The sequence below is a fragment of the Seriola lalandi genome, unplaced genomic scaffold, assembly GCF_002814215.2.
Source record: "Seriola lalandi dorsalis isolate HSWRI2012SDOR001 ecotype SW California unplaced genomic scaffold, Sedor1 jcf7180002054574, whole genome shotgun sequence".
Classification (NCBI taxonomy): domain Eukaryota; kingdom Metazoa; phylum Chordata; class Actinopteri; order Carangiformes; family Carangidae; genus Seriola; species Seriola lalandi.
Window position 1 is genome coordinate 929,018 of NW_019525127.1, and position 21,885 is coordinate 950,902.

Below are 21,885 nucleotides of genomic sequence, written 5' to 3' on the forward strand. Positions count from 1 at the left end.
CAGATGGTACTGGGATATTTCAGCTGTAACATACAGTAGGCCTGTAGGCACTCGCTGGGTAATTTACTGTACACCAACACATCAATTTTATCTCCGCTCCGTCAAGCTTTGTTTACATTACCTTTAGGTTACAGTGTTCTTTCATGTGTTTTCATGTGTGCACACATCTGTCTGTGTGTGCAGCTGTTTAAGGGGAAGTTCTTCTACTGTGATGGGCTCGATGTGACTAACATCACCAATAAAAGCCAGTGTCTGGAGGCAGGGTACCGCTGGGATCGACGGAAATACAACTTTGACAACCTGGGACAGGTTTGTCAAACACACACACACACACACACACACACACACACACACACACACACACACACACACACACACACACACATCCATCACTGACACCTGCTCTTACGAACTGATTGATAGCATGACGCTGGTTTTCCTGTGCCTCACTCTTCCAGGCGCTGATGTCACTATTTGTGCTGTCATGTAAAGACGGCTGGGTCAGCATCATGTATGATGGCCTGGATGCTGTGGGAGTGGATCAGCAGGTGAACACACACACACACACACACACACACACACACACACACACTGGAAAATATAAAATGTTTGTGGATTAAAGAAATGAGCACTAAGGAAACATACAAACCGTTTATCCAGTGTATATTGCATTTTACTGAGTTCAGTTTGTGTTCTGTGTCGTTCTTCGGCTCCATTTGGTTTTGTTTGTTTCAAGCAGAAGGAGGAAATATTTCAGGGGAGAAGGGAAGTGTAAGGAAAGAAAAAAGGCAGAAGGATAAATAGATGTGAGTTGACAGTGCTGGCAGTTTCAGTGCTGACTCAGGACTTACATTGTCTTCTTGTTTATATGCTCTCTCCTTTTCCTCTTCTCCGCCCCTCCTCACCCTCTTTCGTCACTCTTTGGTTCACCTCTCTTTCCTTTTTGTCCCCACGCTACCTCCCCACCTCTTCTTCCTCCCTTCTGTCTCTGCTACCGCAGCCGATAAGGAACAACAACCCATGGATGCTGCTGTTCTTCATCTCTTTCCTCCTCATCGTCAGCTTCTTTGTGCTCAACATGTTTGTGGGTGTGGTGGTGGAAAACTTTCACAAGTGTCGCCAGCAGCAGGAGGAGGAGGAGGCACGGCTGAGGGAGGAGAAACGACAGCGGCGGTTGGAGAAGAGGAGGAGAAGTAAGAAAGCATGAAAGGGGAGGGGGGTGGGAGACATACAGTACATGGCCAAGAGTATGTGGACACCTGATCATTACACCTGTATGAAACTGTTAAACACGCTTCTACAACAGACTCCACTCATTTGAAGGCTTTCCACAACATTTTGGAACCTAGCTGCAGGGATTTTGCTTCCCATTCAGCCACAACAACGTTATTCCCAGTGTCCAATTCATTCTGGCTACACAGCAGCTGCCAGAGATGAGCCACTGCCATTCTAGCTAGTGTGTCACTGTCCACTCCGCCAATGACTAGGGCGTCTCACTCACAGCTTATGTGCGACTCTTTTCTCTGCTTTCTCTTCATGTTTCTGTAATGAATGTACATAAATGCCTGTATTTATTGAAAATTGACATTAATTTCGTTATGTAATGATGCCTACAGGAGTTATTGACTTCGTCTTTACATTCATATAGCATTAGCTTTAGCATCAAATCAGCCCCAGAGTAAACATACAGTAAAAAAATAAAGAAGTAGATGTAATGTTACAGTCATACACGATAAACCTCTTTTATCCGCATACATACTGTATGAGTAGGTGCATAATTTCTGCCTATATTACACTCGGATACACATTTAACGCCACTGCACACTCCCTCTCTCGCTCTGCCTCCTTTCTATCTCACTCTCCTTCTCTCTCTCCCTGCAGTGTAATCTCTAGTAGTGCTCTCCTCTTAGTCAGTTAACTGTCTGGCAGCGGACAGCGAGGGTTTTCTGCCCAAAGACACCTTGAGGTGCCATGGAGTGTGTGTGTGCATGATGGATAGGAATGAATTCCTGAGGTGGCACTTTTAGTCTGTACACACACACACACACACATGCACACACTTGGCACCCGCTTCATCAGTGACTTCATAGCCCATACCATATTTTTCCATTAGAAGAATTTTAATGACCATGTGTGTTTGTGTGTTTGTGTGTTTGTGTGTTTGTGTGTGTGTGTGTGTGTGTGTGTGTGTGTGTGTGTGTGTGTGTGTGTGATGCAGGGGCCCAGGAGAAACCATATTACGCCGACTACTCCCCACTGCGTCGATCCATCCACACCGTGTGCACCAGCCACTATCTGGATCTCTTTATCACCATTATCATCTTCACAAACCTCCTCACCATGAGCATGGAGCACTACAACCAGCCTAAGGTAACCATGGCAACACCTTTCTTCCCACCTGTCCTAGAACCATAGTAATGAAGCAGTATGCGATGGGACAGTGCAGCTACAGCGGGTTGTTGAAGTGTGTCTGTGTGTCCTGCAGTACCTCGAGGAGATACTCAAGTACTGCAATTACGTCTTCACGGTGGTTTTTGTCATCGAGGCCATTCTCAAGCTCATCGCTTTCGGCCTGCGTCGCTTTTTCAAAGAGAGGTATTCACACCCTCACGGGAACTCAAAGACTTACAAAAATACAGCATCCTCCTTAGAGAAACTGAAATTGTGCATGTGTGTGTGTGTGTGTGTGTCAAGATGGAACCAGCTGGACCTTGCCATTGTGTTGTTGTCCATCATGGGAATCACGTTAGAGGAAATAGACCTGAATGCATCCCTGCCCATCAACCCCACCATCATACGCATCATGAGAGTCCTGAGGATAACACGAGGTACTCGCACACAGTGACACAAACACAGAAACGCAAAAACAAACATGATAATATGGGAGTATGAGAGGAGCTGACACATTACAATGTTTCAGTGCTGAAGCTGTTGAAGATGGCTACAGGAATGAGAGCTCTGTTGGACACAGTGATGCAAGCTCTGCCTCAGGTAAGAGGCAGCACTGATGCTGTGAGAAAGCACTAGCCTGGTTTCCAGATCTGATGAAATGCAGACGGCTTGTTTTATTTAGCGATTTATGAGGCTTGGCACTGACCGCCTCCCACAGGATTTCCTAACATCACTGATTTCCCCTGCTGGTCGGTGTTAACCCAGTGACACCGAAATAACCACTAAACAAGCAGGCGTCCTCTTGTTTAGCTAAAGGCTAACGGCTGATTCTTAAATTTATCAGTGTGGCTGATAAATCACCAGTTAAATATCATAACTTTATGACACATAACGTCATGGCTGCTTTGGTGCAATTGTTCTGCTTATCTGTGAGAAGATAGAATTTGAAAGTGCAGTCTGAAAGCTTATCAAACACAAAGACACCACACAGGAGTTTACTCTCCTTTGAGGCAGGACTGTAAAATCCTGTCAAGTTATCACGGCAGTAGAGATGTTGCGATGCCATGTTTCCCTTCTCAATACCAGTTCTGCGCTCATCCGACCGTTGCATTAAAAAAAAGCTACTAACCCTGTATGGATGTGATATGATTGCTGTCATTGTTGTATAGCATGGCTCAGGTTAAACCCTTAAACGTGAACCGATTCATGAATGCCATAGAATGCCACATTTTGCGTTGCATACTGTACAAGTTGCCTTTTTACTGGTGTAACATGTTGCCAAATTTTGCTAATGTTTGACTATTTACCAGAAATAAATTCTTCTTCGCTGCTCTAAAACAGTAGTTGCCATTCGCTGGCTGCACGATGCAATTTCCTGTGTAGGCTACTGTTTTAGAGCAGCAAAGAAGAATTGTTTTATGGTAAAACTGCCGTTTTATTGCAAGTTTATTAATAAATTACGTGGTGTTGGATCAGTACATAGACTCCTGCTGTCCAATACCCGATCTAGTTTTGCTAGTATCAGTATTGGAACAACTCTGTCCCTTTCCCCTCTGCCTCGATGCTTGATTGTCCAAACAAGAGTGATTTATGAGGCATGGTTCAAACTTTTGCCATCCCAGGTGACCCATGCCATCCAATGTCAATTGGTTGGTCCACCACTTTGGTCCAGACTGACATAACTGAGCTATTCGATGTATTGTGTATTGTATATGTATTGTGTTCCTCAAGTGTCACCATGAGGTTTTAGGAAGATTTTTAGTTATAACTATTGGATGAATTGCCATGAACTTTGGTGCAGACATTCATGTCCCCAAAAGATGAATTGTAATAACTTCTTTGAACCTTTAACTTTTTATCTAGCGCCATCATCAGGTCAAAAGCTTTTTTCTTTGGTTTATGACCAATTACCTGCAAAACTAATGGCATTCACATCAGCCTCAGCTGTACTTTGTGTTAATTGCTCATTAGAAAATGTTAGCATGCAAACAGCTTTAACTAAGACAGTGACCATGTTGAACCCTTGTAGTTCCAGCTGTTAGCCTGGCCTTAGACTCTTATTGAAAATGAAATGTGTGAGTTATGATTGATGATGGCTGCGGTGTGGGGGCAGGCTTCAGGAAGGATCTACCTCAGCTCCGGGTTTGGCGGACCCTCAGGGGGCCCTATGAGAGATGAGCAAGTACAGAGAGAAAGGGGCAGGGAGGGTGATGCACGCTAAACAAGGACAAACACACATTTATAAACTGTTTGAGGCGAGGTTCTGCTTTTGAGCTTCAGTTAAATTATAACCACTTTAATTTTTCCTCACAAATTTAGAATGGGTAATTGCAAAATCATGTGGAGCTTCACGGTATTATGCAGGTGTTCCAACAAACCAGGAAAGCGGGAATCTCTAGGGCAGCAAAATACCCATCACTGCCTTCCCATCCACAAAGTTGTCTTTGAAGTGACACATCACTCCCAGGGATTGAAGCCAGGTCTCTGCAGCGGTGTCCGCGTGCTTTTCCCCCTGCACTTCATCAATAAGTCTATCCATCATGTAATTAGACATCTCCATTCCTCCTACCATGCGGGAAGGAAAGCCAGGTCCATGTGAATTGTTTTGTAATTGGAATAAACAGGCGTGTTTGTCATTCATCAGGGCTGGATCCAGGCTATGAAAGTGCACCTCTGTTTTCTCGAACTGAAATCTGAGATATGATTCAACTCCAGGTATCAGGATGGCTCCTGTTAGTTTCTAAGAAGTAGGAAACATCAATGCAGTAAGGCTTAGCAGTCTCTGTCTATGGCTTCTCTCTATCTGTTTGCATGCTTGCGTCTCTCTTGATGTATACTGTACATGTCTTTTTTTCTGTGTATCATACACTGTATATATCTGTGTGTGCGTGTAATACGTCTGTCTAGGTGGGGAATCTGGGTCTGCTCTTCATGTTGCTGTTCTTCATCTATGCAGCTCTGGGAGTTGAGCTCTTTGGAAAACTGGGTTAGTGTGTGTGTGCGTGTACATGCATGCATGCATGTGTGTGTGTGTGTGTGTGTGTGTGTGCGTGTGTGTGTGTGTGAGCATGTTAGCGTGTGTGCATGCATATGAATCGGTGCTGATGTGCAGATGTGTGTGTGTGCGTGTGTGCCTCAGCTGACACTGGTGAGATATCCGTGGATTACGTAACATGAATAAATTTTGTTGTGTTACATACATTAATTACGTCAATTTAGAATCATTGTTCTAATCAGTGCTCTAATCTAAGAACAATTCTCTCTCTTCTTTCCCCTCGACTTCCTCTCCCACACTAGCTGCCTTTAACACTCTCTTACCTCTTTTCATCCTCTTTCAGAGTGTTCAGACGAGAACCCATGTGAGGGTCTTAGTCGCCACGCTACCTTCGACAACTTTGGCATGGCTTTCCTCACACTCTTCAGGGTGTCTACCGGGGACAACTGGAATGGGATTATGAAGGTTATTCCTCTTTCTCTCCACTGCTTTGTGGGAGTTTTTAAGGAGATGGATAGACGGCAACGTCCATGTTTGTGTCTGTGCATATCTGTGTGTCTCAAAGCATCGGTTATGAGCAGGCGTTGCATTAAGCAGAGAGCAGACCACTGTTTTTATGACAGACTAAGAGCTGCTGACATTAGAGGGTTGGGAGAGTGTATTATTCTTCTGTGACGGTCTGACCGTCCTTTCACGCTCAGCTCAACATCTCCTCCTGTTGGAGAGGAGAGGAAGTACAATGGTTTGCGTTAATAGACCTGAAAATCACCTTAATCCCTTTGTCTATTATCAGTTGTCTTCATTGCTTCATAATCTTTAGTCTCTTCCTTATCCGTGTCCTCCAGGACACCCTGCGTGAGTGTCGCCCGCAGGACCGCCACTGCCTCACCTACCTGCCCTTGATCTCCCCCATTTACTTCGTCACCTTCGTCCTGACGGCTCAGTTTGTGCTGGTCAACGTGGTCGTAGCCGTCCTGATGAAGCACCTGGAGGAGAGCAACAAGGAGGCGCAGCTGGAGGAGATGGAAGAGAGGAAGGAGAGGGAGGAGATGAGGGAGAGGGAGGAGAGGAGGGAGAGGGAGAGGGAGGAGGCCAACCGTCGCCTCAGTGCTGCATCTTTGAGCGGAGACCTGGGGCCAAACGTGGACGCACCTGCTCAGGTAACGCACACTGTGAGTGTTCGTATTTCTGCATGCGTGGAAGGGGAAGGGAGTGGAGGTGACAATGACAGTGGTGATGATCTCATGTGCCAGGTGCAGGTTGAGGATGACGAGTGTTCCCATGGCAACCTGCTGAGCATGGGACGCATGCTGTCTCTCCCCAGCGACAGCTACGTTCAGCCAGTCAGATGTTCCCCTCATCCTCCTGTTGGCCACGAGGCTTACTCCAGCTACAGCTACTCAGGTACTTCAGTTATTTATAGCCAATTAAATTAAGGAGCAGGTTTTACTGTGCTATAACCACTAACTGATTGCTGTAAAGATTATTGCCTCCATGAATATCTTAGAAGACAGCTGAGGTGTGATGTGGGACACTGAGTGGCACTGTTATTAAAAGCCTGAAAGAAGAAGATATTTTTTAATAATAAGTGACAAATTGGTGGTGCCTAGCATATGTCTGCAAAGTATATTAGTGATGTTAGCTTTTTCCATGGCTGCTGGTCCTATTCCACCCTTAGTTTTTCAGGTGAGGATATCACCCTAGAGGCACTTTAGAATAGCTTGCGTCATCACCAAATCAAAAAAGAGTAACAGTGAGTTTTGAGTTAAAATAAAACGAATTACTAGAAAATAATAATAATAATACGTTTATAGAGATAAATAAAGTCCAAAAGAGATCTTATTAATAATGTCTTTTTAAATTATGTAAAACTCTACTCACAATCCCCCATGATACACTGTGCAGAGGCAATCGTACGATGCCTTGAGGCTCCACGTATGATGCCTGCAGTTAGGCGCGCTCCGAATTGCAGTCGGACCAAGGAAACAAAGCGATCCGAAGGTATTCATAAAATAAACAGTATTTATTATGAGAACGAAGTATGTTCCATCACAACAGCCCCGATTATTCACTATAACTAGAAAAATAAACAATAAAGGTTCTATAAACCTTCAGATGAGATCTGGTCAAAAAGATTATATGGTACCACTCTACCTGAGCTCTGAAAACCTCCCATGATGACGTAGACTCAGGCACTCCATGTTATATTTCTACACTAAAATATATCCTGTATAAATATAAACCCCTTTGTTAAGTGGAAAGCTAGGTTAATTAAGTAAATTAAGTTAATGATGAAGAATTTGGCACAAAACAAAATTCTAAAACAAAGGTTGACACCTTTTCAAATATTTTTAGTTGTGTATATATTTATTACTATCGTCAAATCCCATGAAACAACAATGTGATATTTCATCTCTCAATACTTTCAAATTTCCCTACTCTGTCTGTGGTACTGGGGCCTCCAGGTCCATTTGTTCCAACTGAATACAATTTAATTTTAAAGGTCATGACTATAATTTGTTAAAAAGGCTAAATATGCCCTTAAACAGAAGGGCATTTAGCAAATGTTACTGAAACAGAAGAAAATACTTGAGTGTATTTTTAGGGGTCTATTTTCAGTGGGGGATTAATACACATTTAGTGCTCTACTGAGTGTTTACAGCAGCAGGACAGTGTATGCATTGAGTCAAGATAAACTACTGTGCCCATTTTTCGCCGTAATGATGGAACATGCCACTCATCCAGTGAGACTCATTCACGTGTTTCATGGACAACAATGCAAGTCTACGGCACGGAGAGATAAGCTACTGTGCATCAGGCTTTGTGTGCACGGACAACACTTGTCAATAGGATCAGGAGTTTAGAAAAATATAGATTATCATTCACCCTTTCAAGGAGGATGCAATTTTCACACAAAAACTCATTTATAGACATTGTATGTTGTTAGTCATTGTTTGATTTTTCACCTGCTTGTACGCACACAGTTCTTAAATGTTTCTGTTTGCCTATCTTCTTTCAGCTTTGTTGTCATTATTTTAGATTTGTGTCCATTTATATCTGTCTTCTGAAGTTGTTCTTTTAACTGTCAGTAAGTCGAGTCTAATTCCCAGTATCTGTACACATACTTAACCAATGAAGCTGACTCTGGTTCTGATTTAGAAATATGTACCTTATTCTGTTGTTTTCCTTTCATCCATGTGCTTTTTTATTTTTTGTTGTTGTCACATTAACGTTCTGCAGGCTCCATGTCATCTCTGGGCTCCAGTGGAGGCGGCTCTCTGCTGCAGGTTCCAGGAGCTCTGCCCGTCATAAGCCACGCTTCACTGGGATCTGGACGCAGCTCAAGGCCGATGATCTGCCTCAGCACCTCTCAGAGCATCGACAGATACTCCCCACACAGACTGAGTCCGGCTGACAGCGTAGAGGGATACAGGTTTAGTCCTGCTCACAGAATAAACAGACACAGACTTAACTCAGCTCACAGCATAGATGGATACAAGTTCAGCCCGGCCCATCGGATAAACAGACACAGACTCAGCTCTGCTCACAGTATAGATGGATACAGGCTGAATCAAGAACATAAGACAGAGAGGCCTAAACTCATGTCCAGCCACAGTATAGACAGACATCCGTCACTCAGACTGAGTCCCACCCACAGTGCCAGCAGACGTCCTTCTTATTGGCTCAGCCCTGAAGACAGTTTAGACAGAAACAAGCTGAGTCCCTCCTACGTCCCAGAGAGTTCGGTTCTGAGGAGACCAGCGTCTTTACGCACTGCGAGCAGACAGTTACGGAGACAGGTGCGTTATTATCACCTTCTCGTCTCTTGTACGTATATCTATGTATAGTTTCTTTTTTTTTTTACCATTTTCAAATACATGCTGTACAGTTTCAGAGTTTTTAGATGATTTTTCCTGCTGTTCCAGACAGCTATTGATTTCAGTTCATTTCTGTACAGTATGGAAAATCAATTAGATTAGCAGGTTTTGGGGGAGGGGAAGCAAAGTAGGTGCCAATTTGTTCAGTATTTCAGTCTTTATTTTCAGACTTTATTTATAATTTTTTAACTTTTACAGAGTCCTTACAATCCCAACTACTCATACACCCACCCACCTACAAGGACTGGATTTTGCAGTGTAGATGTGTAGGAATTGTTTCATGATCAGAAACTCTGGACCAGATAATAAACTCTTACAAAATTGTGTTTCCGCACAGAAGATCATGATATTAAATGAACATACATTATTTAGAAATTATGTTTTCATTCCATTTCCAACACTACATTTTATCTTTTGATCCAGGTCGACCTGCAAGCACCAGGCAGTACACACTTAACTTGCAATCGATTGCATTCACAGATTTTGTTCTTCAGCTGCTGTTGTGCCAAGCTACCACATAGTATTCAATCCTTTTTATATCTATCCAACACATAATGAATCCTGTGTATATGTGTGTGTGTTTGTGCGTGTGTTGTGTCTGCAGGAGGCAGTGCGCTCTGACTCTCTGGATCAGAGCGGTTCAGCTGACGATCTGGCAGAGCCTCACCTCACTGCGTCTGCTGTCTCTTCCACGCCACCACGCCAGCGATCGTCCAGTGTACACACACTGAAATATACACACCCCCAGAGGGTCATCTCATGCAGGAGCCACAGCCGGAGCCACAGTGAAACCACCGGACAAGAACATGTACCTCCTGAGCGGGCCATCTGCGGCTCGCAGCCAGAAACAGATGACGAGAAGAGGCCTGTCAGCCCGCAGAGCCTGTCCAGTCTGAAGGTCCCCGGCGGTGAATCCACCATATCAGCCCCGCTCTGTAGCTCCAGAGCGGCCAGTCCCGGCCCCACCTCTGACCCCGGCCCCCAGTTAGACGACGCTGACGAGGAAGTCAGCCGTATTAACAGTTCTGTTCACACTCACTCGCACACACAACGCCCTCCCAGCTCCTCACACAAAAGCAGACACCTTACCCCGAGCCCCGGGGAGCACAGGAGCCGCCTCAGCCAATCAGTGTCCCCGGTGTCGGGCGGGAACAGGAAGCAGAGGATGAGCCCGCCGCCGGGGGAGGAGCCAGTTACTATGGCAACCCAGCTGATGGACAGCAGTGTTGAGCTGAGAAGGCGGACTCTATCATTTGACGCCACAACCCTCTCTCCTAATCAGCCGGAGGAGAGCTCTGTGGACGACTGAACAAACCCAGCGACGGGTGGATGGAGTGGATATTCTCTAAAGTGGAGGTAACGAACGTGCTGCTGGAGCACACGAGAGGGGCGGGAGTCGCAGTCCAAAACAGGAAGGATACCTGTTTCCTGTTTCAGGCCACGCCCCTCGCCTTGTCCCGTCCAATCACAGGATTTTCACAGGGTGTTTGAGAGGAACTCTTTGAGACTGTGTATGTATGAGTGTGTATGTGTTCAAAGACTTTTACCCCCTCAGTGCTATTTGCACACAAGATGCACACAAGAAGATGTTTCCTTTTCTTCTATCATAGTCCTAGCTTTAGTTCATACACAGTAGTCACTCTGCAGCTATATTTACCCAAACACTAACCCCTCCCCTTGCTTGCGCTTCTCTTTCTGCCCTCACTCTCATCCTTAACCTTGCACCTCAAGCCTAGGTCAGAGTACAAGACAAAATCACACAAAAGGTGCAACACCGATTAAGTTACTGATTGATCTGCTCATGTACATATAGACATGTAGACAAAGAGGTAACACAGCCAGGGACTGCAACTAACGATTATTTTGATTATTATTTCATTTTTAATCTGCAGTTTATTTTGTCTATTTATTGTTTAAGACTATAAAACATTGTTTGACGTCTTCAAACCCAAAAATCCACAACCCAGAGATATTCAATTCACTACAATTTAAGACAAAGAAAGTCACAAATCATCATGCTTGAAAATTGAGCTAATAATTAATTAATTATTAGAATAGTTGCTGCTCTTGGATAAACGATATACGCTACATCTACACACAGCATTTAATTCTCTCTAATTTACCAGAGCTGTTTACTGCTAATAAAAGTCTCACATATCGCATATTCACATATTGCTCTGTGGTGCAGAAATTGCAGTTTATGTTTACAAAAGAAATGGATTTTTAAATGATAAACTTAAAGCCTTTTTATATAAAACTGCTAAATTTGTAATTGCACACTTAGGTGGCCTGCTGGACACTTGCCATTTTATAAAAGAAATATTCCTCCAAAAAACAGATTGCACAGCAGCTTGTTGAAAGTGGAGAAAAATGAGAATCTTGTATTTAACCAAGCTGCAGTTTTTAGCTGTAAAATATGACCTCTAGTCTAATTTTTCTTACCTCTTGACCTACAGTAAACTGCCACTGGATGTTGCCTGATTATTCTCACATCACAGTCTAAGGAAACCTTGATACGTTTTTGATTTTTCTTGGACTTTCCTCCAGCGCCTGAATCCACCCTACACTGACAGTCAGAGAAATCAATTTGCCGTCGGAGCCTCTGAGTTATAAATCCTGTAGTGTGACCTAGGCTTTAGTAGTCTCTACCTCGCTTTTACCTGATCCCACCCATTCAAATGATCAGACAGCTTAGTTTTCTCACTCCCCCTCCACTTTCCTTTTCTCTGTCTTAGTATACTCAGGGTAGAGGTAGTTCAGACGCAGGTGAGTGTGAAGCATGTGATCGCAGGTCTGCAGAGATAGATTGCCCCCTGCTGTCTGCAGCCCAAGCTGGCCCGTGTTGCCGGAGGTTTGTAGAGATTATTCTGTATAATGGGTGCGGGGGTGAAATGTAGACTGAAGCAGATGTACAGAAGGGCTTTACTCCGGTGATACAACGATGTGTAAACTTTGTAGAAAAAAGGCTAAGATTATATTTTATTAACACAGCGGTGATGATATGAGAACTACAAAGGTCAATTTCTACATTTTTGAATGTCATTTTATCTGCTTGTGGTGGCGATGATGAGGATGGATGATGATGATGTTAGTGTTATAGGATGATAATGATGATGACTCTGGATGATGCAAATGTTCATATAATATTATATAATGTTCCTGCAGATTCTTGGAAGCAGGGAGTCATATACAGGAAGCTCACCTGCAGTAACATGATTGGACAGTGCTGGAATAAAACCACTTCCTTTCTGACTTTCATTTGACTCTTTAACATTGCTTCTAAATCTGTCGTCCCCCCCCCATATAAAAAAACCCCAAAAACACACACACACAGTGGAAGCGGCTGTATTCCTTCAACATGAGCTGTTTAATCTAAAAATAAAAAACACACAGCTGCAGCCTGCTGCTGCTAATGAATTAGACAAAACTCGAGTACCCTATCTAATTATGGTCTTGCAGCAGATGTTGATTAATATGCCTAACACATCCTTGGATCTTGGTCTCAATACGTAGTTATATTCAAAACTGTTTCTCACATTGCAAGAAGCAAAGAGGAAATTATTTTAAAGATGACATGAACAAAGGCAGACTCACAGCTCTGATGGTGGTTGTGGTGGTGGTGGATAGATTTTATTTTTTCATATTTCATTATACCACTTCAGCATATCACAATAAAATATTTAATCACATGAATATTTCACACTGAAACACTATAGCGTTCAGAATGCATTAAGCTGTCCTGCCTTTATTTCTCTGCCAAGAAAATGTACCAATTTCTGGGCCACCCTCGCTTGTTTGCTCACAATCTATTGGTCAAACTACATAGCTCTCTCCATTTCAGCCAATGGGAGGCCGCATGTCTGCAGGGCAGCTTGTGATTGGTCAGACTGACTGAGGACAAACAGAAGCAGACAAAACGAGCTTCACTGTCCTCCATATTTCTTTCACTAAAGACCTTGTGTCCCTTAATAAGGCAGATGGAGCATCATCACTGATCTACATCTATGTTAATCTCACCATATGAACATGCAGTCAAGGTGTGTGTGTGTGTGTGTGTGTGTGTGTGTGTGTGTGTGTGTGTGTGTGTGTGTGTGTGTGTGTGTGTCCTTCCAGGTGTATATACATGTGTTTCCAGGTGTACATGTATATCTGTTTCCAGGTGTGAGTGAGTACAGCTGTATTTGCGTGCGTCGATACCTGTGTGTGTGTGCAGGGACATAAGACAGTATTCTTGACACAGAGAGTTACAACTAACTAAGCTGAGCCAGCAGTTGCCATGGTGAAAATAGATCATACATCACACGACCCACAATCTTGCCAGTCCCAGGAGAGGATGGAAAGCCACTAGACAGCGAGGCAGGAAGTTGTCCGTGCGGTGTTGTACAACTCACACCTCCTCTTTCTTTCATTCTGTCTGTCCATCTGTCTGTCTCTAGAAGGCCGGAGCCATGGGTCTCTGCTGTGTGAGTTTCTGGGGGTCCAGGGTTTCAGTGAAGGGCGGGGCTTGATAGGGGTTGGTGGTTACTATGGTAGCACCGTTGGCAATGGGGTACGGTGTAGCTCGAGCGTTGCAGGGGGCGGGCTCCAGGTGTTGCCATGTGAACAAGTTTGTGTTGCTGCCGGTTAAGAAGCGTCGCAGTGCGCTCAGCGTCAGTACAGCCTGTTAGTAACACACACACACACACACACACACACACACACAGGCATTAGCAGACTGTTAGTCACACACTGATTTATTTGCATTAGAAATGCATGATTACTGTTTACCGCTTTTTCACTGCAGACTAATGTTAAAGATCAACTGAAGGCAGTGAAACGCAAAGTCCCCCATTCAGTTGAAAAACTTAACTAGGACATCATTAGTTTTGTAAGTGTTTAGTGGAAGTCACTGATCACCAAAGTCAGTATGATTTCATGGCAGTCCATCCAATAGCTTTGAGATATTTCTGTCTGGACCAAAGTGGTGGAATATATATATATATATATATATATATATATATATGAAGTTCATTTACTCAAGTACTGTACTTCAGTACAATGTACAGAAATTGCATTTATTATTATCACCTGAGCAGTGCAGAAACTGAGCTCCAGGAACTTATCTCCAAAGTGGATGGAGAACAGTTACACCATGTAAAGTTCCTGCAATGGAAAAGCTCTATTACACAAACCTTCACACGTGCTCAGTTTGGGTAAAAGTGCAGTTACACAAACAGGAGAGGAGGGTTGAAGAAACTAAATCATAGCAGCAGAGACCACTGTGTCCTGACTTTGAGAATATAGTTTGTGTCAAACTCCAAAAATGCTGGCTGCTCTATTTCCCATAAAGCAACTTCAGAGCATATAGCCTCGCTAGTTAGTAAACAACCACATTTCTCAAACTCCATTCTCCATTCTGTTTGTTTTTGTTAAAAATGAATCTCCAAACTCAGATTAAATCAACAATAGTGAAATCACTCAGGGCATTTTCTCAGACTTTAGAAAGCCGGAAAACATTAAACAAATGTTTTCACAGGCTGAGTTGTCCCCCTCATGACTAGTAAACCAACTTTAATGTGTAAAATCAGAAGACTTCCTCAAAAAGTATCGAAAGTCTAAAGAAAATTGATTTCGTTCTTTGTCACATGCTATAAATCCTCTACAGAAGAATATTGGAATGATTTACCACAGGACTGTTGGGGGGAAAAATGACTTGACTAAAAGTAAAAGTAACTTTTGTATCATACTGTACATCCTTGACACAATTACAGTTTAACCTCTTCACATCCTCTGACACTGAGATGAATGGCTGTTTTATGTTTCGTGGAGATATTTTAAAAGGCTCCATTGAGTTACCACTGGATAATAAATCAGTCGGTTTCTGTCTGAGCGGTGATGCCTTGTGGCATTGCAATTTCTTTTTAAAGTTTAATTTAACAAAGGAGCTATCACTGGGAACAATGTTCTCTTTTTCAGGAAGACCTTGTTCACACGCACACGGTCGAACACACATTCACACAAGAAAACCTCCCAGTAAAACCAGAGTCTGACCAGTTCCAGTTGAGCGCCCTCTGAGCAGCTCAGCTGGAACTGTGTTCACACACTTTGAGGGTTAAGGGCCTTGGTCAAGGGGACTTAAGTGGTGGTCATGAAGTGTGTGTAAGTTCTATTCTTTGACCCCCCCCCCCCGATTAAAACTAATATGAATCTTTGCAGTTTTTGTTTTACACATATGATTACATTTTGTCTGATGTACGGTGGATTGCAGCTCATTGCATTGAGCATCAACTTCATTATCCATATAGTTATATAGATCCATAAATCATTTTTTTTCTTCACATTGTTGTGTCAGCTTAGACCACATCACTCAGCCGTATTTTCCCACTACTTAATGGACTTTGAGTGTGTGAGTGTGTGTGTATTAGACTAAAGAGAGGGTGGGAGGGGTGCTAGGCAGCAACCTCTGCTTGTCCTCCATGAAGGAAATGCTCTTAACTGTGTTCATTGCCAGCAGACACTGATAACCCTGAAAATATAACATACACACACACACACTCCTGGTCATACACATAAATATGATGATGACGATGATTATGATGATGAAGTCAGATACATATAAATTTACACACACAGACAGAGGACAGATGTATACACAGGTTTAAGTATACAGACCCAGGTGAGGATGGAGAAGAAGCAGAAAGCGATGGTGGCTCTGGCAGCGTCGGAGCCCTGGGCCAATGGCAGCTCGTCTTGAGAGGTCGCCTGCCACTGATTGGCCAGAAAACAGAAGCCAACGAACCACAGGAAGCTGGCGAGGCCTGGAGGAGCGACGAAGAGGGGCTTTAGGGCTTTGGGGCTTTAGGTTGTAAAAGGTAATGCGGATTATCTTTAAAACCTGTTCTCTCTCATAAGCCTAATTTGCTTTTAATTTAGCAACCTGCTTCACACAGAGATAACATTGTTTCAGTTGTTGTTAACAATCACACTGGCAAAACTTTCTCACTGTATTCACTAACATCAGGTGGGTTTCAATCCACTTGTTTTCTTAGTGCGTTGGTGTATTGATAAAAGCAAAATGTAACAAAGTGCAACTGAAACAGACCTAGCGAATTAATCATGACGTACATGAATGTGACTTAATTTGGCTAAATTTTGCATATTTGCATGGAAACCCATTCATTAAATTTACAAGTAAAAATCATGTAACATCAAAACTAAGAGACTACAGTCATATTAGCATCTCTGTGAGTCGTTGCACAGTAGCAATTTGAGCTGAATGCTAATTTCAGCATGCTGACATGCTTTCAAAGACACTTTATCTTAGTTTAGCATGCTAACATTTGCTAAACACAAACTACAACTGGGGCTGATGGGAATGTCAATACTTTTGCAGGTATTTGTTCGTTAGAGAGATTAAAAGTTTGACCTGATGATAATGCCATATAAAATTTCTAACCCTAACCCTATGGATCAACAAAGTTCTTACAATCCTAAGGCTAACATGACTACATGTCAATATCACATGGTGACCACCCCCTAAATCATATGCTGCTTTATCATCTATTTTACTCTAAATGGGACAAGAACTTAAAAATTGTTTCTGTATTGTGCAAGACTTGAAACCAACCACTGAAACCATAATTCATTAGGAAAAGTAGGATTGTTTTCTCATAGATTTCTAAACAATCTGACTTCTTTTTGCAACCAGGGGCGTCGCCCCCTTCTGGTCATTAGAAAGAATGCAGGTTTAGGGCACTTCCGCATTGGCTTCACTTTTGAGATCTGGAGTCTATATCCAATTTCCAAATCCAATAGTTGTTGAGACATTTCACCCAAAACCACAAATGTCAACCTCACAGTGGCACTAGAGGAAAAGTCAGGGGATTGAGATTCTTTGTCTAAGAACCATAAATATTTGTACAATATTTTGTGACAATCAAACTAGCAGATGTTGACATATTACAATGGATACATGAAAACTAAAAGCCAGGGGGTCATGTCATTGCTGTGAGGTTGACAGACGACCGGGAGAGACTGCAGGGCATAACCCCACATAAAACCATACTGTGCCACTTTTACACTTTTGTTTTCATGTGGATAAAACAAATTAGCTATAATGTAATAATTTGTGAGCTTTAGTGGTGCTGGTAGTCTGCTTTTGTTACTGAGCCAGGCTAGCTGTTTCCCCTGTGTCCAGTCTTTGTGCTAAGCTAAGCTAACTGGTTGCCATAGCAAGTGTCACACATTGGTGAAATGTTTGATTTTACCCGGAATTTGCTTTACCTTATTCTGTTTTAATCTGGTCCAGTTGTATGTCTTTCACATACCTACAAGCTCCATGATGTTTGTGTTTATTCATACCAGAGAAGACGAGGTCCAGCAGGACGGCGCGTCTTCTGTCCCTGACGCTGCTGATGGTGGGAAAGTAAACGTCCAGGATCATGAAACAGATACTGCCGAGGAAACAGGCCACGCCAATAGTCACACCAAAGTTACAGGCGTCAGCGTTGTTGTTGAAGATGCAGAGCAAACGCTCACTGCCAATGTTGATGTAGCCCTCATTCACAATGCAGCTGAACACCACTATGGAGAAAACCTGCAGGGAAAAACACGTGGGCTGGTTTATTATCTAACAGGTAAAAGAGAATGAACTCACACTGGTGTATGAATGCCTTTCATTCCTCATACATGCCATACACACACACTCACCAGTACAAACAAACACTGCTGCTGTGCTGAGAGAAGCTGTTTTCAAGATACAATGTTAGTCATGCAATAGTTTTAAAGGTGTAGTTCACCCAAATTACAAAAAACAAACCAAGAACCATATTTTCATGAGTTACCCCTGGTGGTACATCTAGCTGTCCAGATACTTTAGAGATTATCTGGGAAAGTAATGCTGTATAAGTGCTGTAGAATAAGTTGATATAAATTGTCATACAGTTTGGTGAAGTGGGGATCAAGAAACAAAATTTAACTAACTTTAACAAAACACCTTCCTGAACCATGCAGTTTCAGTTTTATTTGCAAAGATTTTGAGACGTCCACTGCTGGTAAGAACTGACAAGCCGTGTCTTTCCAGGAACAATATTCTGAGGACCACAGACAAAATCCCATTTACTAGAGTTTGATTAATGCAAAGGGGCAAAATGAGCTGCAGGCCCTGATTTCTACCTCTTCTGCCCTCAGGTTAGTCTTGTTATAATTTGATCAAATACTAATTTACGTAGGGAGAATGTAAGCTGAAATATTAAAGCTACCATGTGGAGTTTTTGACCACCAGTAGTGCTATGGAGCAATATTTTTACAGGTGTGTCCCTGTTTCGTTTTTTATCATGCACACACAAGAGGAGGCACATGCAACCGTAACAGCACATGAGACATTGTGAGATACATGTTTTAGTGACAAACATTAAATGTAAACATAGCATTTGTCTCTTTACAAGAAAACACACATTGAAAGGGCACATTTAAAGGTATTGTCTCATACTTAGGGTGAACTGATCCTATTAAGATATTTACTAAGATGTTTACTTAAGTCCTTACAAAATGTACATGGTAATCTAAGACATTCATTGAGTGACTGTACCTACAGAATATGTGACAATAAAAGACTGTCAACAGCAAGCAAAATAAATATGAAAACATAATTTTCATTTACAAAATCTTCCATTTCTCTATTAGAGCTGATTTTTCTTTAAAAAAAAACAACAACAAACAACAAGACTCTGGTTTTTGCTTCCAATTTGAGGGTATTTGCTGCTTTTCTTTGTCTTTTGATGATGTGATAATAAATTCAAAATATTTGCTTTTTGAAGGGTTTGTGTGACATAACAAGCATTTTTCAGTATTACTCATATGTTATAGACTTATAGAACAATTACTTGCGAAAATAATCATGAGTTTCGGTCCTAATCTCTACCTACAGCTGTTTATTGTAAGGTCTATGTGTCACATTGTTTATTGCACTGACCTATTCCATTTTGTAATATCTCTATATTTTTCTTACGTGAAGTGCCTCTTTATGACCTGACTGTGTGTTTACTACACTGTATTTCATTTTGCAGTTATATGCTTTGTTTCAAGAAGGAATGGAAAATTGCTTCTGACAAATAACTGAATTGAATTATGAGACACAGAGACAGAGGCTTGATGTGCAGCTGTTAACTTGCTATGTCTCCTTTAATACCAAATTGTTCCTTGTTCCCTCAGTGCAAATTAGAGGCTGTTTGGTGACTCACAGCTGCACAGCATCACACCACAGAAACGACAAGAGATGTGTTACCTTCTGGTTGGGGGGCATTTAAATCTAAAGCGTTCACATTAGCGCAATCCAGACACAAAGAGGCCCCAGATATGTATGTTAATCAGACGCTGGTCCTGAAGCTCCAGCCACAAGCTGCATCACTGAAATGATTTCTGCAATACGATCCTGAGATGAATCTCACAGCAGAGCTTTAACTCAAACGTCCACAGCCTTTCATAAAAATACCGATTTATCTTAATCCCAACCTGACTGGATAAAAGACACATCAGCAGAGAGGGAGGCAGAGATAAAAAAGAATGTGAATGGGAGAGAGACAGAGAGGAGGGGTGCAGGTAGGCCCGTCCATTGATGATAACCGACACATTGCGGAGGAGACTTACCCACGACAGCAGTCTGAGGATGGTCCGGGGATGCGTGAAGAAGGCAACCGGATCGAAGGCGAGGCTCCCGGCCTTCCCGGCGCCGTACGCGCCCGCTGGCTCCATCCCTCCGGGTTTCTGCAGCCTGACGCCTGCCGAGAGAACGAGAGGAGACGGTCAGAGAGCTGCGCGAAGCGGCGGCGTCCTCCTCCAGCCTCCGTGTGAAGTCACACCGCGTCACCGAAAGCAGATCACAGGCTGCTGCAGAATTAACTGTGAACACTCATTACGGTTTTAAATTAAAATTGTAATATATTTTTTTCTTTTTTTGTTCAGGAGATTTTAGGCTCATGAAGAGCACCTGCCCCCTATATAGTCAAACTTACATTACCCATAATAAACTATTGCAATAGGTAGGCTATATTAATTAGGGCTGGGCTGTACTTGTATGATAATTTATTAACACTCAATGGAATCATATCATCAAGGGCGTAGGTTTGCATATGGGCGATAGGGGCATGTCCCTACCAATAATTTGGCAGGACAGAATTGTTTCTGCCAAGATTTGAGTGAACTCACTCGCACTGTTTGGAGTGAAGTCATATGAGATCATACCAGTGTGCCTTCCAAGAGGCTTCGTCTCCAGGACAACCGATTTAGGCATGCCAGCTACATGTTCACCCAATACGCCAACCTGCATGGGTTTCATTTGGGAACTATAGTTTCCTTCCGCAATCCAAAGACATGCGCATTGAGTTAATTGGAAGATCATATGTCATGTGATGTTTTTTGACATTTTTATGCGATACTATACTATGATGTTTTTGACATTTTATGCCTTACTGTACTATGACGTTTTTTGAAATTTTTATGCCTTATTTTTCTATGATTTTTTATACAAGGCTATACTATGATGTTTTTTGACATTTTTTATGACATACTATACTATGACCATTTTTGACATTTTTGTCTTAATATACTATGACAATTTTATACCATACTATACTATTACGTTTTCTATCTATGACGTTTTTTGAGAATTTTATGACATACTATACCATGACATTTTTTCACATTTTTATGCCTTACTGTACTATGACTTTTTATGCCAGGCTATACTATGATGTTTTTTGACATTTTTATGCTATAATATACTATGACGTTTTTTGAGAATTTTATGCCATGACGTTTTTTTTTTTTTTACTTTTAATGCCATACTGTGCCATACTAGGTAATACTATGACGTTTTTTGAACTTATTATGCCATACTATACTATGACGCTTTTTGGCATTTTTATGCCATACAATACTATGATGTTTTTTGACATTTTTATAACTTACTATACTATGACAATTTTATACCATACTATACTATGACGTTTTCGGAGAAATTTATGACATACTATATACTATGACGTTTTTTGAGAATTTTATGACATACTATGCCATACTATGATGTTTTTGGACATTTTTATGCCTTAATATACTATCACATTTTTTTTGTCATACTATACTATGATGTTTCTTGAATTTTTTTATGCCATACTATATTATGACGTTTTTTTTTTTAACTTTTTATGCCATACGTTTTTTGATATTTTTGTGCCTTACTGCACTATGTCTTTTTATGCCAGGCTATACAATGATGTTTTTTGACATTTTTATGCCATAATATACCATGACGTTTTTTTTTGACATTTTTATGCCATACTGTACTATGACTTTTTATGCCAGGCTATACTATGATGTTTTTTGACATTGTTATGCCTTACTGTACTATGACTTTTTATGCCAGGCTATACTATGATGTTTTTTGACATTTTTGTGCCATAATATACTAAGACGGTTTTTGTCATTTTTATGCCATACTATACTATGATGTTTTTTTTACATTTTAATGCCATACTATACTATGACTTTTTATGCCAGACTATACTATGACGTTTTTTGACATTTTATAACATACTATATATAATTTGTTTTTTGACATTTTTATGCCTTACTGTACTATGACTT

General features: G+C 41.9%; 2 protein-coding genes across 3 annotated transcripts in view; one reads left to right on the forward strand and one right to left on the reverse strand.

Annotated features, from left to right (window-relative positions):
• Positions 1–12,522, forward strand: part of LOC111663297 (voltage-dependent T-type calcium channel subunit alpha-1H-like) — a 42,680-nt gene extending 30,158 nt beyond the window's left edge. The window contains exons 23-35 of the mRNA XM_023417459.2: positions 184–309; positions 459–548; positions 1,001–1,193; positions 2,219–2,370; positions 2,486–2,595; positions 2,695–2,828; positions 2,921–2,991; positions 5,299–5,377; positions 5,730–5,851; positions 6,232–6,546; positions 6,640–6,790; positions 8,627–9,186; positions 9,869–12,522. Of these exons, the coding sequence (XP_023273227.2) occupies positions 184–309; positions 459–548; positions 1,001–1,193; positions 2,219–2,370; positions 2,486–2,595; positions 2,695–2,828; positions 2,921–2,991; positions 5,299–5,377; positions 5,730–5,851; positions 6,232–6,546; positions 6,640–6,790; positions 8,627–9,186; positions 9,869–10,573 (2,808 nt within the window). The 3' untranslated portion in view covers positions 10,574–12,522. The remainder of the gene's footprint in view (positions 1–183; positions 310–458; positions 549–1,000; positions 1,194–2,218; positions 2,371–2,485; positions 2,596–2,694; positions 2,829–2,920; positions 2,992–5,298; positions 5,378–5,729; positions 5,852–6,231; positions 6,547–6,639; positions 6,791–8,626; positions 9,187–9,868) is intronic.
• A 344-nt stretch (positions 12,523–12,866) lies between these two features.
• LOC111663268 (synaptogyrin-3-like) lies at positions 12,867–20,065 on the reverse strand. 2 transcript variants are annotated; one of them, XM_023417400.2, is made up of 4 exons: positions 19,891–20,065; positions 17,605–17,839; positions 15,916–16,061; positions 12,867–13,924 (listed from the first exon to the last, which is right to left on the reverse strand). In XM_023417400.2, exons 1-4 carry the CDS (start codon positions 19,993–19,995, stop codon positions 13,697–13,699), a joined length of 714 nt encoding a protein of 237 aa, XP_023273168.1. In that variant the 5' UTR covers positions 19,996–20,065; the 3' UTR covers positions 12,867–13,696. The 2 variants fall into 2 exon arrangements, with proteins under 2 accessions (XP_023273168.1, XP_023273169.1); XM_023417401.2 differs by lacking the exon at positions 12,867–13,924 and adding an exon at positions 13,934–15,769.
• Positions 20,066–21,885: the final 1,820 nt, after the last annotated feature.

Excerpts from the sequence above, each read along its gene's own strand:
- LOC111663268 (XM_023417400.2), bottom strand. The coding sequence starts at position 19,995 with ATGGAGCCAGCGGGCGCGTACGGCGCCGGGAAGGCCGGGAGCCTCGCC. Across the intron at positions 16,062-17,604 it reads GCTGGACCTCGTCTTCTCTG|GCCTCGCCAGCTTCCTGTGG; the intron begins GTATGAATAAAC and ends TCGCTCCTCCAG. Across the intron at positions 13,925-15,915 it reads TCTTCTCCATCCTCACCTGG|GCTGTACTGACGCTGAGCGC; the intron begins GTCTGTATACTT and ends TGTTACTAACAG.